Source organism: Choloepus didactylus, chromosome 19, assembly GCF_015220235.1.
Source record: "Choloepus didactylus isolate mChoDid1 chromosome 19, mChoDid1.pri, whole genome shotgun sequence".
Classification (NCBI taxonomy): Eukaryota; Metazoa; Chordata; class Mammalia; order Pilosa; family Megalonychidae; genus Choloepus; species Choloepus didactylus.
The window spans coordinates 29320266-29337827 of record NC_051325.1 but is presented as its reverse complement, the minus strand read 5'-3'; the positions used below and the strand labels follow the sequence as shown (position 1 = coordinate 29337827).

At 42.3% G+C, this 17562-nt stretch overlaps 1 protein-coding gene across 1 annotated transcript in view; it reads left to right on the top strand.

Annotated features, from left to right (window-relative positions):
* Positions 1-17562, top strand: part of CDS2 (CDP-diacylglycerol synthase 2) — an 83614-nt gene that overhangs the window by 45019 nt on the left and 21033 nt on the right. The window contains exon 2 of the mRNA XM_037810988.1: positions 16929-17065. Coding sequence (XP_037666916.1) covers positions 16929-17065 — 137 coding nt within the window. The remainder of the gene's footprint in view (positions 1-16928; positions 17066-17562) is intronic.

The following is a 17562-nucleotide window of genomic DNA, read 5'->3' as shown; positions in this document are numbered from 1 at the left end:
GCCTTCTTCAAAATGTCTCTCATCCTCAGCTCCTGTGCTTTCTTCAAAGTGTCCCTCTTGGCTGTAGCTCCTCTTCAAAATATCACTCACAGCTGCACTGAGTTCGCTCTGCCCATCAGCTCATTTATATGGCACCACTGATCAAGACACATCCTGAATGGGTGGGGCCATGCCTCCATGGAAATAGCTCATCAGAATTATCACCCACAGCTGGGTGGGGTGCAGTCCAAAGAAACACTCAAAGAATTACATTCTAATCAACACTGATAAAGTCTGCCCACACAAGATTACATCAAAGATAATGGCATTTGGGGGACACAGTATATTCAAACTGGCACACACCCCGTTGTCCGGGGTAGTTTGAAACAGTGGCTGCCACTGCCTTTGTCTGGGGTGATGTTGAACAGTGGCCACCCTCGGAGCCAGGTCCTCAGCGATCTGAAGTCACTAATCAAAAGCCATGATCAGTGATTGGCTGTGCCTACCCCTCCCTGGTCTTGGGGAAGATGATTTTTTATGTCCCTTTCTGTCATCAGTGAAGTAGCCAGGGTGCAGTGAGAGTTGGGGATGGACACTGGTGGTCACTGTGCAGAGAGCAATATACTGTTTTTTACTGTAACTTATCAGCCTTTCTTCCTGCTTTCCCTGGATGCTGACAGTGTTCTTCTGGCCTCTGGAATTTCAAAATAGTTGTTTCAGACAGTTCCTCTGGGAGTAGATGCAAGAGATCTTAGCAGCTAAGGTGATGTTCCAGAGTCCATACCCAGAAGTCGTAGCCTGAGGGCCCTCTTGGGTGATGACCTGTTCACTGGCTCTATTCATTCTCTGCTGAGGCTTAGTTCTAAGAGTATTGGTCACCTGAGTTCTCTGCCCTTGACAGAGTTCTTTGGGAGAGAGGCAGCTTGGAAGTGTATACCAGTAGCCAGTGGCCTGAAAATGAGGCAAGGTAAACTCTAGGACTCAAACCTGAGCCCCTGATACACTGGGGCGTTATTGTAGGGACAGAAATCCTCTTCGCTCCCTAGTTCCTGATGTATGCACACATGGAAGAACAGTAGAGAGTCGAGCAAAGGTGTGATCATGTCCTGTTAAACAATGCCCTTGTTAAAGAAGTGCTCCTGAGGTAGATTTGGGTACCCCAAATTTTAAAATGAAACCATTATATTGGTGAAAAGGGTTAGTTTTGGTTTTCTAGAAATTTCAATATGGACTAGCAGGTTTTTCCTTAATACCCAATGACTGAAGTGTGAGAGTTCATTGTGTCCATCAAATTTCAGTCCTCAGCTGAGACCATGTTGGGTCAGCCATCAATCAGCCCATTCCCAGTAATGGAGAATGAGCAGCAGTTAACTGTTGGATTTGTTATTAAGATGGTGTGTTATCTTTTCTTTTGTCTGTGCTCCTGCTTGGAGCAGCAACCAATTTGGAGGGACGCTCAGCTTCTGGAAGCTCAAGCTGCACTAGGCAAGCATTTCCTTTTTGCAAGAATACTGGAGGGGAAAGCAGTCAATAGCTGCTTGAAATTTTCTTCTCATTTTGTTACCCACCTCTATTCTTCTGGATGTTAGATGGTGTATTCTTATGACGTTTTACTCCTAGGAGTTTCACATTCCTTCCACTTCTGGAACCTCAAAATCTGTCTTAACATGGTAAGTGAGTTGGGGACGTTTTGAGGAAGACTGGCTATGGGATGTCATTTACGTCTACCATTTTAACCTACAGAAGTGGAGAATCGCTCCTTAATTATTCCCTAACCCATTGTGATGGTTAAATTTATATGTCATCTTGGCTAGGTTATGGTGTCTAGTTGTTTGGTCAAGCAAGCACTGGCTTGATTGTTACTGTGAAGACATTTCATGGACTTAAATTATCAGTAAGTTGATTTGCATCTGTGGCTGATTACATTTATGACCAGCTGAGGAGACTGCCTTCAACAATGAGAGAAATCTTATCAAATCAGTTGAAACCTTTAAAAGGAGAAGTGATGATTTCAGCAGTCAGAAGAGAGAATGTCCATCCCTACTTCAGCCAGCCAGTTCCTCCTGGAGAATTCACTGAAAACCTTTGGAGCTCCCAGCTTGCGGCCTGCCCTATGGAATTTGGACTTACCCATTTCCACAGTTGTGTGAGACAATTCTTATAAAAATCTCATAATATTTACAGATATGTCCTATTGGTCTGTTTCCCTAGAGAAGAACCCTGACTAATACAGCTTTGGTACCAGGAGTGGTTCTTGAGAGACAGAATCTTAACAATGAGATTTCTGGGTTGGTTCTGGGGTTTTTGGAATTGATTCTTCTGATTAGATTCAAAGACACTAATGACTATTTCCAGCAAACAAGATGTCACTGATAGTCCCTGGCGTGAGTTGGCAATAGAGATATGTAAAATCTTACCATGGATATGGCTATTCAAATGCTTACAAGAGTCAAGGCTCTGGGTGAGTGTTTTTGAAACCTTAACCGAGCTTTGTGACATTAAAAGGCTAATTGTTCCTAAATATGCTGGATATAGTTACAGAAGAAAGGGATGAACTCAAGACTTCAGATTTGCAATTTAAGTGCTACATTGAGGGAATTGAAAAGTTTCTTTGTGTGCCCTGAAAGAAAATCTTATTTTGTGTAGTTGCAGACTTGCGATCTCTGAAAACCAGACACAGCGTTTCATTGTGTAAGTGGCTGAATTACAGCATAAACTAAGTTCCCAATCTTGCAGGTGTCTGCTGTGAAGCCATTGATTGGAAAGAAATGGGATCCTGAAAATTGGAATGGGGACATGATGGTGGTAGGGACATTGAAACCCTATATTCTGCTGAGTCTTTGCCAGAAAACCCTGTAAAACCAGCCACCGGACCTCCAGTCAGCCTGAGGATTCTGCCATCCAGCCTCCATCTGAAGAGATTACCCCTGGTGTGCCTGATAAACCTGTAACCACCTTCCCTGAGGAGCCCTCATTCCTCTGTCTGAAGAGGTTAATCAGATGAAACTGCAATGGAATGCCCTTAGACAATTGGCTTGCAAGACACTTCTAATTCTTTTCCTTACCTACTCCCACCACCCCTATTTTCTTCCAGACCTGTTCACTAGCCTGAAGTCCTAACAGGCCCCAAAACGTGACGTACAAGGTGTGACCCATGAGGAGGAGGTATGCTATACTGCAAAAGGACTGCATAAATTTTCCAATTTATATAGGCAGAAATTAGGGGGATATGTGTGGGACTAGATATTAGGGGTGTGGGCTTAAAGATGCATACCCAAGTTTTCTTTAAGGAATATGTACTACTTTATGAAAAGTGTTTTTCAAGACCAGAAGTGGGTGGAGTTCTACTCATTCCCCTGAAGGTTGATATTAATAATAAATTTCAGGCCATTGTAAGTGCTATAAAGAAAAGAGGCATTTTAAGAGGATAGAGAACCATGGAAGTGGAGTTGGGTCATTTTAAAAATAGGTTTGTCAGAAATGTACTCTCTGTCGAGGGGCCATTTGAATAGAGACTGAGCAGTGTGAATAATTGAGCCAAGAGAATTTGAAGTAAATGTAAAGGTCCTGAGTCAGGAGTGAGCTTGATGTGTTGAGAGAGAGAAGGAAAGCCATTCTGGCTGCAGTTCCATCATCCCTGGAGATCACTGTGATGTAGGGAAGGGATGGGAGTGGTAGGCTAGGACCTGGGAAAGCATCCTAAGGCAGTGAGAAGCCATTAATGTGTTTTAATTGGTATAGACAGATAAACTGATTTACGTTTTTGAAAGATCACTGGCTATTTTGAAGGAGAATGGATGGAGTGGGGTGAGGAGAAAATGGAAAGCAGTCAGGAACTTGCAAGTGAGAGATGGTGGTTGCTGGGATGACAGAGGAGATAGAAGGGACATCTTTGAGATGTATTTTGGCCATAGAACTATTGATACTTGGATGAATTGTTTTTCAGTTTCAAGTAGCAGGTCACTGAGCTCAGTGACTTAAACCTGTCTCAGTTGTCCTTCTACTCTGCCTTCTAGGTGTTGGCATCATCCCAAGACTGGCTCCCATAGAGGTGCAGGGCAGTGCCAGTAGTACCTGGGCCTCTCCTGCTCCATCTATTCCATTTTCCCTCAAGTTGGTGGAGCAGAGGGAGAACAAGTGTCTCTCCTCATAGCCATCTAATCAGATCCTAGAGCTCTAATTTGATTGTACCATTGTAAGTCAAGTGCCAACTCCAAATCATCCAGGGTGCCAGTTGGTGTAGGCCCGGGTTAAATGTCTGTGCCTGAGCCTGTCAACAGCAAAAGGATGGTGTTAAAATAACTAGTCTGTGTAGGCTGCTACACACCATGGATGAGGAGTGGAATGGATTTGGGGAGGGAGCCAACTGCAGTGTCTGGGACCTGGGGGAAGAAAGGGAGAGAGAACTTAAGCATGACTCTTAGGCTCCTGACTTATTCAAGGTACAGATTATGGTGCCATCAGCTGGCTGTGCGAGATTTCAGGGTCTGCAGTGTTGGGCAGTGTCGAAAGTTCTGTTTAGCTATGTTATATTTGAGATGTCTTGGAGAACTCTCTGGTGGAAATGTCAGTCAGCAGTTGGATATGTGGGTCTGGCACTGGGAGAGAGGTTGGGTTTGGAGATAGAAATGTTGGGGTCCTTGGTGTGGATAATTGGTAATTAAAGCCATGGCACTGGATGCTAGTAATAAAGGAGACAGTATAGTGGGTCCACAGTTGAGCCTAGGCTAATCCAGCGTTTAGAAGTCAGAGAGGAAAACATAGCACAGGAAAACCACCAGTCAAGTAGAAAGAGAACCTGTAAAGTGTGATATCATGGAAGGTGAGAATAGAATGTTTCAAGGAGAAAACTGTCAACTGTATTTAATATTGCCAAGAGATAAGTAAGATCACGGCTGGACAGTTTGTCTGATTTCACTGCATGGAGATTGTTTTATTTATTTCAGGTGTTTGAAATTTAGATTTGTGTTAGTCCCCAGAAACTGGGACATCCCATCGAAGCAACATTGATTTTTCTCTGTTAAAGTACTGGATGTTTGAAAGGCACTAGCTGATCAGACTTTTTTTGTCCAAGGACAAAAATTTTTATTTGAAATAATTCTCTCATTAAAAAAAAAAACAACTTAAAGCAACTTTCAAACACAAAAAAGAATTTACTAAATTTCCATGTATCCTTTGTACAGGAAAGGTGTGATAAACACTTGCCTTTTTTTTTCCTCCTCTTTCTCAGCTTGTTTATAACAGTAACAATTGTAGAGATTATATAATAATAATAGAAAAATCCATGGATTTTTTTTTATAGTACTTTTAATCTTCTGTTGTACAAGCATTTTCTGGGCTTGATATTATCAAAAAAGCAGATAGCTTTGGTTTCACAATGAAAACAGTCAACATATTTACAAATAAAATCTGAAAATGCACATTTATATCTTATACATCATTTGCTAATATTGAAAAAGCTGTTCTCAGGAATTTGATGAGGCAGTTTCTGTCTTTCTGTTGGCTTCAGCCACCCTCCACAAAGGCCCTCCTTCTGACTAATCTTCCTCTGCCTGAGTTTTCAGGTCAGGATCTCTTCTGTAGGCAGCTTGTATCTAACTCTTCAAATTCATTGTGCAAACTTATTCTCACCTCTTCTCTGGTCACTTTTCTATTTCTGTCACTTAATTTTTTTTAACATCTTGAGAAGAAAAGGTGGTAAAAGGAAGACTTCTTCAGTCTTGAAGGACGTGTAGGAGTTAATCAGAAAAGGATGGAGGTGAAGTTGTCACTCTTAGCAGAGAGGAGGACAAGCAAAATGTCCTTTCATTTTAATTACTAGTTTTCAAGAAAATGACTTGGTGCCCCAGCAACTTTCAAAGGTGGTTAATGTGATTTTTTTTTTTTTACAATTATTCGAAATTCATAAGCTTTTTATGTATTTGTTTTAAAATCACTTTCAGATTAATATTCAAACATTTTTAGTGCTCATATTGCCTTGTCTTTGGTCGTTAGGAGATTTACTTCTTAGATGATTTTCTCATTTACTATTTCATCTTTTCCCAGGCATTTTTAGTGATTTATCAAAAAAAATTCTTTTGTAGTGTTTCTCTCGTAAGTTCTGCAACTGCTGTGGCAATTTGGGGATTGAGAACACTATTAATTTCATGGTTCTTCAAGGGAGATATGTCAGAATCCTTTTGATTAGCATTTAATTCCATTACTATTAATTATGAAATCCTGAAACCTCATATATAACAATATAATATTCCCAATACAGTAAACAATGCAGAGTGTCTGCCTACTCAGTTTTGAGATTGTAAATATCCTTTTCTTTCTCACCTTGTTAAGTCTTTTGGCAATAGTTGATAAACTCTGTTCCTTATTAGAGCCTTATTTTAATAGAGAAATTAAAAGGAATTTTATTTCCTCCTCCAGTTAAGGCTGGAGACTCATTTTCCCTTAAGTACTGAGTAGAGATGCCTGACTGGGGAACTGATAAAGAGTATCTGTCAGACATCAGCAGGACTTCTACTTTTCTGTGGCTTTGCCCTAATCCTGGAGGACAATGGAAAAACAAGTGATGTCATCAGAACAGAACTGTGGGCACAGCCTCTCAGTAGACCAGGGTGATTTTGCCTCTTCTGATAGTTTCTGTTCTGAATTAAATAATGGCTTGTGATGATGGTTGGTACTTCCTGCAGCCCTTTCAGTTTATAGCTGTGTGCTTGTTCTTTTTTTTTTTTTTTTTTTTTTTTAATCATCATTTTATTGAGATATATTCACATACCACGCAGTCATACAAAACAAATTGTACTTTCGATTGTTTACAGTACCATTACATAGTTGTACATTCATCACCTAAATCAATCCCTGACACCTTCATTAGCACACACACAAAAATAACAAGAATAATAATTAGAGTGAAAAAGAGCAATTGAAGTAAAAAAGAACACTGGGTACCTTTGTCTGTTTGTTTGCTTCCCCTACTTTTCTACACATCCATCCATAAACTAGACAAAGTGGAGTTTGGTCCTTATGGCATTCCCAATCCCACTATCACCCCTCATAAGCTACATTTTTATACAACTGTCTTCGAGATTCATGGGTTCTGGGTTGTAGTTTAATAGTTTCAGGTATCCACCACCAGCTACCCCAATTCTTTAGAACCTAAAAAAGGTTGTCTAAAGTGTGCGTAAGAGTGCCCACCAGAGTGATCTCTCGGCTCGTTTTGGAATCTCTCTGCCACTGAAGCTTATTTCATTTCCTTTCACATCCCCCTTTTGGTCAAGAAGATGTTCTCCATCCTACGATGCCGGGTCTACATTCCTCCCCGGGAGGTGCTTGTTCTTTTAGCACATAGATGGATTTCTTCCAGATGGAAGCTTTAATGGGGAAGCTGGGAGAGAGTGTTGAAGGAAAGGAGTATTCCTGTTCATTTCTTGTCATCCAAATTCTTGTTTTAATGTATAAGATTGGCAGTTGTGTGGATATTTGAATTGGAAAGCCCTTCATTCCTAAAAGTTGGATTTCAGGCAGCCTTCTCCTCTTCTGAACTCTTTCACAGACATACCTCTGCTATGAATTCTGTACCTTTTTTTAATTCCTCTGTATTACTTAGGACACATTTGGCTACAAGTGACAGAAAAACCAGAATAATAGTGGTTTCCCAAGTAAGCTGTTTTTTAAAATCTTGCTGCTTGGTTGTCCTCTATATGTAGTTTCTACCTCGTGGTCACCTTTTATCTTGTTCCTTGGTCATTCTTTAGGTGCCTTTCACGTCATGGTCTACCTACCCTGTCCATATTCTAGTCAGCTCAAAGGAAGAATGGTAGAATTGCATGCAACACTTCTGCTAATGTCTCATTTCCAAAAATGGCCAATGTAGTCTTCTAAGCCCAGCTAAAACTCAGGGCTTCCATTACAGTGACTAAGAAAGAAGAGGAGAATAGACACTGTGACAACTGGCTAGACCCTATAATGCTTCATATAGTGCAATTAAGAATGCATAAAATGTTGAATTGCAGAATTAAGCAAGCTCTGATTTGGATTTTTCAGTCTAGTAAACCCTGGATTCTCTCTGAATAATTGGCTATGGCTGGTTATGCAGAGGTGGTGAGATCTGCTTATTGTCTTCTAAGTTCTAGAAGTGCTGGTTATTGGGAAAACAGTGGTGAGGAAGTCAACATGGCTTCAGTCCTCTCAGATTGTGGTCTGGAGGAGGAGGCAATACAGAGTGGGGAGTGCTATTGAGGAAGAATGGGGACACTTGGACACATAGGCAGTTGGGGAAGGTTTGGAAAAGAAGGACCCCCTTGGCTGAGATCCAAAGGATAAATTGGAATTAGTCAGAAGACAGGTGGGTTTCAGGTGGGAATAGCATGTGCAAAGACCTAAAGATGAAAAACTACAACCATTCTAGGAACTGATGATAGTTCAGTATGGCTGGAAGGGTATACAAGACCCAGATCCTAAAGAGGCTTGTAAGCCATTTTAAAGAGTTTAGACCTGTCTGTAAGCAATGGGGGGTTATGGGCAAGGACAGGAAGAGACATGATCACATTTACTTTCTGGGAAGGTCTTTCTTGCTGCAGTGTAAAGAATAGAGTGGAGGTCTGGTGGACTCCACTGGAGGCTGGAGGCACGGGGGCCAGTAGGCTGTTGCAGTTACCCAGAGAGGGGATGATGTTGGCTTGAAGTAAGGGAGTTGCAGAGGTGATGGGAAAGAGTAGATGGAGCTGAAACCTGCTTTGCAGAACATGAACAGGCTTGGTGATGGGTACACCTAGGGAAGGAAGGAAGAGCCACCAAGTGTGATAGCCACGTTTCTCACTTGAGACTTCTGCAGAGAAGGGGCACTATCTGCTAAGATGGGATTCACTGTAGGAAGAGGTTTGTGGGAAAAGATGAATTTGTATTTAGACACATGGAGATTTTTAGGTGGCTGTAGGATATCCAAGTGGATATCTGGTCGGCATTTGAATATATGAGTCTGCAGCTGAAGAAGATTGTGATTTGGGAGTTATAGTAACATATACAGAAGCAATTTAGAAGCATGAGTGTGAAGGAGATTGCTCAGAAAGAGTGGGTAGGAGGAGAAGAACAAGAGAGCCATAGTAAGGGACAGGCGGAGGAAGAGGATGATGCTAAGAGAGAAGGCTGGCTAAAGAAGGCCTGGCTAGAGAGGCAAGGGGAAAACCAGGAGGATGTGCTGCTTGGAAGCCAAAGGAAGAATGTTTCTTGGATAATAGCATCAAAAGCTGCTGAGAGGTTGAGTGATGAGAACTCAGAAATGCCTAGTGTGTTTAATGATAAGGTCATTGTTGATTTGGGAGAACAGTTTAATGGAGTGGGTGGGGATGAAGCTGGGTCCTGGTGGTGTGAGGATTGTGGGCAGTCCCCCCAAGGGTGGGGTTGGAGGTGGGTTAGATAGGGGTGTCTTCCCAAAGATTTAGCTATGAAGTGAGGAAGAAATTGTGTTTTCTTAGTCTCATGAGCTGTTAAAAGTACTTTATTTTGGAGCATGCTTAAATGGGTGTAAGTTGGGGCCTGTGATGAGGGAGAGGTGGGAAAACAGAGGACAGGAAGGGGATTATCGATGGAGTGAGGTCTCAAAGAGGAGGGAGGGAAGGGGATAGAGTTTGTGGGCATCTCCCAATGTGGCTATGCTGGGAATGATTGCCTTTCCACTAGAGCTCTGGTCTGGGCCCACTGTTGTCAGTGGAGGAGTGTCTCAAAGGCCCATTGGCCCTTTGTAAATAGTATTGTCTAGAGGCAAAACAGTCACAGCCAGCTAGGTTTTTAAAAGCTGAGTCTACCCCTCACACATCTTTTCATATCTTTTCTCAGTAGCTCTTTGGTATGGAGCGTAGTGACCTCTGAGAGGTGCTTTAAGGGGAGCAGGCCATCTAGAGTAGTTGAAAGCATTTTCTGTAGATCATATTGGCATGAGGCTTTTGGAGGACAGGCTGTTGCCATGTTGGGGATGATTCTTGACTCTTTCAGTTTAGGACTCTCTCTTCTTTTTTATCTTTTATTCAGACAATTGAACTTGTCAGATGGGGTTAGCAATAGAAAGACCTAGAAATATTTCTTTTTTATTCCTAACACTATGTATGTGTGTATATATAAACATGTTTGTATATATGTTTGTTTTTTCCCCAGTAGGAACTCAGACAAAAGCCTACTTGGTTTTTTCAGTGAGAAGTACACAAATCTCTGACACTGTGATTAAGTATAAACCTGTCTCTAGTAATTTTTCTCCAGGGTAATTCTTCAAATGGGGGAGTTGATTGCCCTAGCAGCTAGCCATTAGACTCGATTAAGAAGATGGCAGGCATGGCATTTAGCAGAAAGGCTAATCTCAATCTAATGGCTTTCATCCTGGAGAAGGTATGCAACATGCATGTAAAGCAGTGCAAAAAATAGTTTGTATAAATTATGGAGTCAGTAAGTGAAACTTACAAGCGTGAATATAATGTCTAAATTTCTCGTGTCAGTGGAAAGGACATATTTGTTGGAAACATAACCATCCAGTGCCTTGAACACCACCTTTTTTTTTTTAATTGAGAGTGTTCACATACCATACAACTATCCAAAGATCTAAAGTGTACAGTCAGTTGCCCATGGTACCCTCATACAGCTGTGCATCCATCACCACAATTAATTTTTTTTTCAATTTTTAGAACATTTTCATCACTCCAGAAAAGAAAGAAAGCCAAAAAAAAAAAAAAAAAGGGAAACTCAAATCCTCCCATACCCTTAACCACCCCCCTCCATTATTGATTCATAGTTTTGGTATGGTACATTTGTTACTGTTGATGAAAGGATGTTAAAATATACTAACTGTAGTATATAGTTTGCACTAGGTATATATATTTTTTCCTATATGCCCCTCTATTATTAACTTCTAGTTATAGTGTCATACATTTGTTCTAGTTCACGAGAAAGATTTCTAATATTTGTACAGTTAATCACGGGCATTGTCCACCACAAGATTCACTGTTTTATGCATTCCCATCTTTTAACCTCCAGCTTTCCTTCTGTTGACATACATGACTGTGGGCTTACCCTTTCCACTGCCTTCACACATTGTTCAGCACTGTTAGTTAACAACATGCTACCATCACCTCTGTCCATTTCCAAACTTTTAAGTTCACCCTAGTTGAACATTCTGCTCATAATAAGCAACCGCTCCCCATTCTTTGCCTCGTTCTATATCCTGGTAACTTATATTTCATGTCTATGACTTTACATATTGTAATTAGTTCATATTAGTGAGATCCTGCAATATTTGTCCTTGTGTGTCTGTCTTATTTCACTCAATATAGTGCCCTTGAGGTTTCTTCATTAACCCATTTTTTTTAAGATGGTTTTGTTCACACACCATACAGTCCATCCTAAGTAAATAATCATTGGTTCTTTGTGTAGCCACATATTTATGTATTCACCACCATCACCACTATCTATATAAGGACATCTCCATTTCTTCCACAAAGAAGGAGGACGAGTCAAAGAAGGTAGAGAGTCAAAAGAAAAAAAAAAAACAGAGGAAAAAACAAAACATGACAGCTAGAAAGCAACAAAAGGAAAGATAGCATTAACCTAAAGTAGAATAAAGAGTCAGACAACACCACCAATGCCAGGAGTCCCATACCCTTCCCCTATTCCACCCCCACACCCCCCATATGCATTTAGCTTTGGTATATTGCCTTTGTTACATTAAAGGAAGCATAATACAATGTTTCTGTTAATTATAGTCTCTAGTTTGTGTTGATTGTCTCCCCCCACCAATCCCACCCTATTTTTAACACCTCAGAATGTTGACATTCATTTGTTCTACCTCATGTAAAAACATATTTGTACCTTTTATTATAATCGTTGAGCACCCTAGGTTTCACTGAGTTATACAGTCCCAGTCTTTATTTTTCGTCTTTCGTTCTGGTGTCCCACATGGTCCTAACCTTCCTCTTTCAACCATAATCACAGTCATCTTTGTTCAGTATACTTAACATTGCTGTGCTACTATCTCCCAAAATTGTTTTCTAAACCTCTCACTCCTGTCTTTTCCTTTCTTTCTGCAGTGCTTCCATTAGCACTTCCTGTAGAGCAGGTGTCTTGTTCACAAACTCTGTCATTTTCTGTTTGTCAGAGAATATTTTAAGCTCTACCTCACATTTGAAGGACAGTTTTGCCAGATATAGGAGTCTTGGTTGGTGGTTTTTCTCTTTCAGTATCTTAAATATATTACCCCACTTCCTTCTTGCCTCCATGGTTTCTGTTGAGAAATCCGCACATAGTCTTAATCAGGCTTCCTTTGTATGTGATGGGTCCCTTTTCTCTTGCTGCTTTCAGGATTCTCTCTTTATCTTTGACGTTTGATATTCTGATTATTAAGTGTCTTGGCATAGGCCTATTCAGATCTATTCTGTTTGGGGTACACAGCACTTCTTGGATCCGTAATTTTATGTCTTTCATACGAGATGGGAAATTTTCATTGATTATTTCCCCATTATTGCTTCTGTACCTTTTTCCTTCTCTTCTCCTTCTGGGACACCCATGACACATACATTCCTGCATTTCATTTTGTCCTTAAGCTCCTGGAGATGCTCGTATTTTCCCATTCTTTTCTCTATCTGTTCTTTTGTGTGTAGGCTTTCAGGTGCCTTGTTCTCCAGTTCCTGTTTTTTTCTGCCTCTTGAGATCTGTTGTTGTATGTTTCCATTGTGTCTTTCATCTCTTGTGTTGTGCCTTTCATTTCCATAGATTCTGCCAGTTGTTTTTTTTCGAACTTTTGATTTCTACCTTATGAACGCCCAGTGTTTCCGTTATACGCCTCATCTCTTTTGTCATATGTTCCCTAAACTTTTTGAATTGATTTAGCATTAGTTGTTTAAATTCCTGTATCTCAATTGAAGTGTAAGTTTGTTCCTTTGACTGGGCCATACCTTTGTTTTTCTTAGTGTAGGTTGTAGTTTTCTGTTGTCTGGACATCTGGTTTCCTTGGTTCCCCAATCAGATGTTCCCAGACCAGAATGGGTTCAGGTCTTAGAAGAAGGCAATAGTATCACGTCTCCCTGAGGATGTGTCTTAGAAGATTGGTGCACCCTATGAGGCCTCAAGTCACTGTGCTTTTCCACCCAGCAGGTGGCGCCTGTCAGCCTGTAGCTCCAGACTGGTGTAAACAGGTGTGGCCTGTGGCTGTTTTCCCCCAGGCTCTGGGGGTCCAGTTCTGAACGGAAGGCGGGTAGTAGAGCTGGGCCCGACCTCTTTCCTCTTAGGGAAAATACCCCCCCCCCAAAAGGAGAGGTCATTAGCATTTGAAGGGTCTCTGTCTATGCTATCTCCACCCTTTTCTGGGTCAGAGCACTGGGAACTGAAAATGGCTGAGGCTTTTTCCACTGAGCCATTAAAAGGACAGAAAGCTCCCTTCAGGGCCAGTCTGCAGCCACCCTCTGGCTCTCCAAAGTCAGTTGTCACCCAAAGCCTCTGTCTGCTTGTTGGGGATTCGTAGCTTGTATCAAGCAGTCCATGTTTGTTAATTAAAACTCCAGTTGGAGCTCAGCTGAGCTATATTCTCTTGCCCAGAAAGTGATGCTCTCCAGCACTGCCAGACTTTGCAGTTCAGGCCATGGCGGGAGGGGGGCTTCCAGATTGGATCTGCAGTTTTTACTTACAGATTTTATGCTGCGATCTTGGGCATTCCTCCCAATTCAGGCTGGTGTATGATGAGTGGACGGTCATGTTTGTCCCCCCCGCAGTTATTCCAGATTATTTGCTAGTTGTTCCTGGTTGTTAGTTGTTCCAGGGGGACAAACTAGCTTCCACTCCTCTCTATGCCTCCATCTTCTTTGTAACACCATCTTTTTTTTTTTTTTTTTTTTTTTTTAGGGACAAAGAAAGTCATCATTTACCGATAAAAGAGTCAATTCAACAAGAAGTCATCATACTTATAAATATATATGCACATAACAGCAGAATCCCAAAATATATGAAGCAAAGATTGACAGATTTGAAGAGAGAAATAGATGGTTTTACATTAATAGTAGGAGACTTCAACACACCACTCTCAATAACGGATAGAACATCCAGACAAACGATCAGTCAGGACATAGAAGACTTCACTAACACTCTAAACTAGCTAGACCTAACAGACTCATACAACACTTCACCCAACAGCAGTAGAATACACATTTTTCTCCAGTGCACAAGGATCCCCCTCCACGATAGACCACATGCTAGTTCACAAAAGAAGTCTCAGTAAATTTTTAAAAAATACTGAAATCATATAATGTATCTTCTTTGACCACAATGGAATGAAGCCAGAAATCAATAACAGAGGGGCAAATGGAAAATTAATAAATATGTGAAAATTAAACAATGTGCTTTTTTTTTTTTTTTTAATCTTCATTTTATTGAGATATATTCACATACCACGCAGTCATACAAAACAAATCGTACTTTCGATTGTTTACAGTACCATTACATAGTGGTACATTCATCACCCAAATCAATCCCTGGCACCTTCATTAGCACACACACAAAAATAACAAGAATAATAATTAGAGTGAAAAAGAGCAATTGAAGTAAAAAAGAACACTGGGTACCTTTGTCTGTTTGTTTCCTTCCCCTATTTTTCTACTCATCCATCCATGAACTAGACAAAGTGGAGTGTGGTCCTTATGGCTTTCCCAATCCCATTGTCACCCCTCATAAGCTACATTTTTATACAACTGTCTTTGAGATTCATGGGTTCTGGGTTGTAGTTTGATAGTTTCAGGTATCCACCACCAGCTACCCCAATTCTTTAGAACCTAAAAAGGGTTGTCTAAAGTGTGCATAAGAGTGCCCACCAGAGTGACCTCTCGGCTCCTTTTGGAATCTCTCTGCCACTGAAGCTTATTTCATTTCCTTTCACATCCCCCTTTTGGTCAAGAAGATGTTCTCCGTCCCACGATGCCAGGTCTACATTCCTCCCCGGGAGTCGTATTCCACGTTGCCAGGGAGATTCACTCCCCTGGGTGTCTGATCCCACGTAGGGGGGTGTAACACCATCTTTTAATAAAATGTCCTTGAAGATGAAAAAGGAGGAGAATGTCTAGTGGGATGGCACCACTTATTTTCTTCCCCCAGTTTTCAGCCCCTCTTAGGCAAACATGAACAGAATATTAATACATTTTTCTTAGCAGAGCACAGAACTGAGTTGGCATCTAGTAAAGAAATGGGGTAGGGAGCAGGGTTGGTCCTGTCTGCCCACAATGCAGGCTTTCCATGTGGATTGGTCAAATGCCAGGGGTTTCCGTCTAACTCGGGCCACAGCTGCACTTCTTTTGGCCAAGCTCAGGTTATCACCACTTGTGGGTGTCAGTGTGGAGTCTTGAGAAATAGTGAGGTAGGAAGGTGGGCCCTTGAGCCCAACAGATGACCAAAGGGAGTCTCAGAAGGGTGCTGCCCAGTAAGCATTCTTATCCGAAGCCAGGCCTTACGGAAATTAAAGGGAAGTGAGAGGGGGTAGGGCAGGAGCCAAACAACAGTTTTCCACCTAGGGAGTAATGATGAAAATAAGTTCTACAAATGCTGTTCCCGGTTAAGCTATATCCCTTCCCTGGAAAAGCCAAACCGTGACCCCAAGGAACTTCCCCTCCCACCTGGCTTTCCCTGTGTTCCCCTGCCTTCTCTTGCTTCTATTGAAGGAATGCTTGTGTGCTATTCTGAGCCTCAGGTATGGGCTGGACTGGGAAGGTGATGGGAGAGAGGTACTGGAAGTTTGATAGGGGAAGCCTTTCTAGCATGATTTTCTCCAAAAATGTCGATGGCTCCTGAGCTCTTGATATCCAGAAGTCTCCGTGTATCTTCTACCCTAAGTGCTTCTGCCTTTCCCTTGAGGGTCTGAGTGAACCAAAAGGAGGGATTGTTTTCTTTCTTCTTCCAAAGCATCATTCTTGTTTCCTGTGTTTTTTTTTTTTTTTTTACCGAGAATACAACTCTCTAAGGAAGTGGCTAAGGGACTGTGGGAAGATGGGCATTGGTTTAGCTAGAATCTGAGATGCAGGGTCTGTTCTGCTCAGCCTCTGTTCTGAGCCCTTGGATTGAAAAGGAAGGGAGGAGCAGGGGATGCTTGGGAGTTGGGTTGAGACTAGCTTAAAGCAGCAGAACAGCCTCTTTCTCTGCACTTGCTGGTCCCAGAGCTGTTGAGCTGGAGTCCTCACATCCACTGCCCAATAGGAAGGGAGACGGGAGTAGGGACAAGGCTGGTTCCTCTGCAAGAGACAGGGACGAGTGTTCTGGCACCTTGAGCTGTGAATCAGAGTGGGTTCATCATACTGTCAGTGCACTATAGATACTTTGGCCAAATAGGTGAGTTCAACAAATGGGCAGTTGTTCAACAAATATTTGAGTGCCTGCAGTGGTCCAGGCACTGCTCAGAATAGTGGTGAACAAAAAGCCAGTGACCCTTGACAAAGCACTGTGTCTGACATATATATACTTTTTTCAACATGTACCCCAATAGATACATACTAGTTAAGTCATATACATGTACTAATATGTCTTTTATAAAGCATACACGGTAAAGAAAAGAAGACTGAGATAAATAGAAATAAGTTGTTTCCCCACACCCCAGTGGATTGTGTTGCATGCATCCCACTTCAGAGAGCATTAGCGTGTCCTATTGCTGGCGATGGTTGTCCCACTTCAGGACCTCTCCCTCCCCCACCCCCCACTAAGGAGGGGAGGGGACTGTGGCTGCTGTTCATCTTCCCTCCGGGCGCATGCACACCTCTCTGCCCACAGAGGGCTTGCCACCTAGTGTTGGGGTTGCTGGGAGCCCCCTCTTTCTTGTCACTGGACCACCCAGGTCCTCAGGCTGTTTGGGGTCTTTCCCACATATCTCCTATGATAGGCATTCACTTCTCAATGTTCTGCACAGCAGTTTTGACCTTTCCTCTTCTGTGATTGTTTCTGCCGTGTAGGAGTCAGAGTCAGAAGCAAAGGTAGATGGAGAGACTGCCTCGGACAGTGAGAGTCGAGTGGAACCTGCTCCCCCACCAGCCCCTGCAGATGATACCCCAGAGGTCTTCAACAGGGCCCTCTCCAACTTGTCTTCAAGGTAATCTGGCTTGATGCAAGGGCTCGCTAGGGGCCTCATACAGTGTCCAAGTGCTGAGGAAGACCCAGAGTCCTCAGAGAGCCCATGATGCTAATGTGTGTGGTTAGGCCTGCCCACTCACCTTGGCCTCAGTCTCCCCTGCTCTGCCTGGGGCTCCACTTGGAGAACTGGGGTGAAAGTAAGCGGAATCTCAACATTTGCCGGCGACTGTGAGCCCAGTGGGTGGCCAAGAGGGGAGAGCGGCCCAGCCTGGAAGGCTCTGGCCTTTGAAGGGTGCTCTAGGCCTGGGGGAAAAGTATGGACAAAGGAGTGGTGGTGAGTGAGGCTCAGCTGACAGGATACATGAAGAGAAATCATGCCTCAGCTTTGTAATTCACAGCTGGGTTTCTTTTTACTGCAGATCCCAGATTCTAGTTAAAGTTTAGTTTTCTCTCTCCTACACACATCCATTAAGGACAAGAAGAAATTGAAAAACATCACTCCTTGGGTGAATCTAA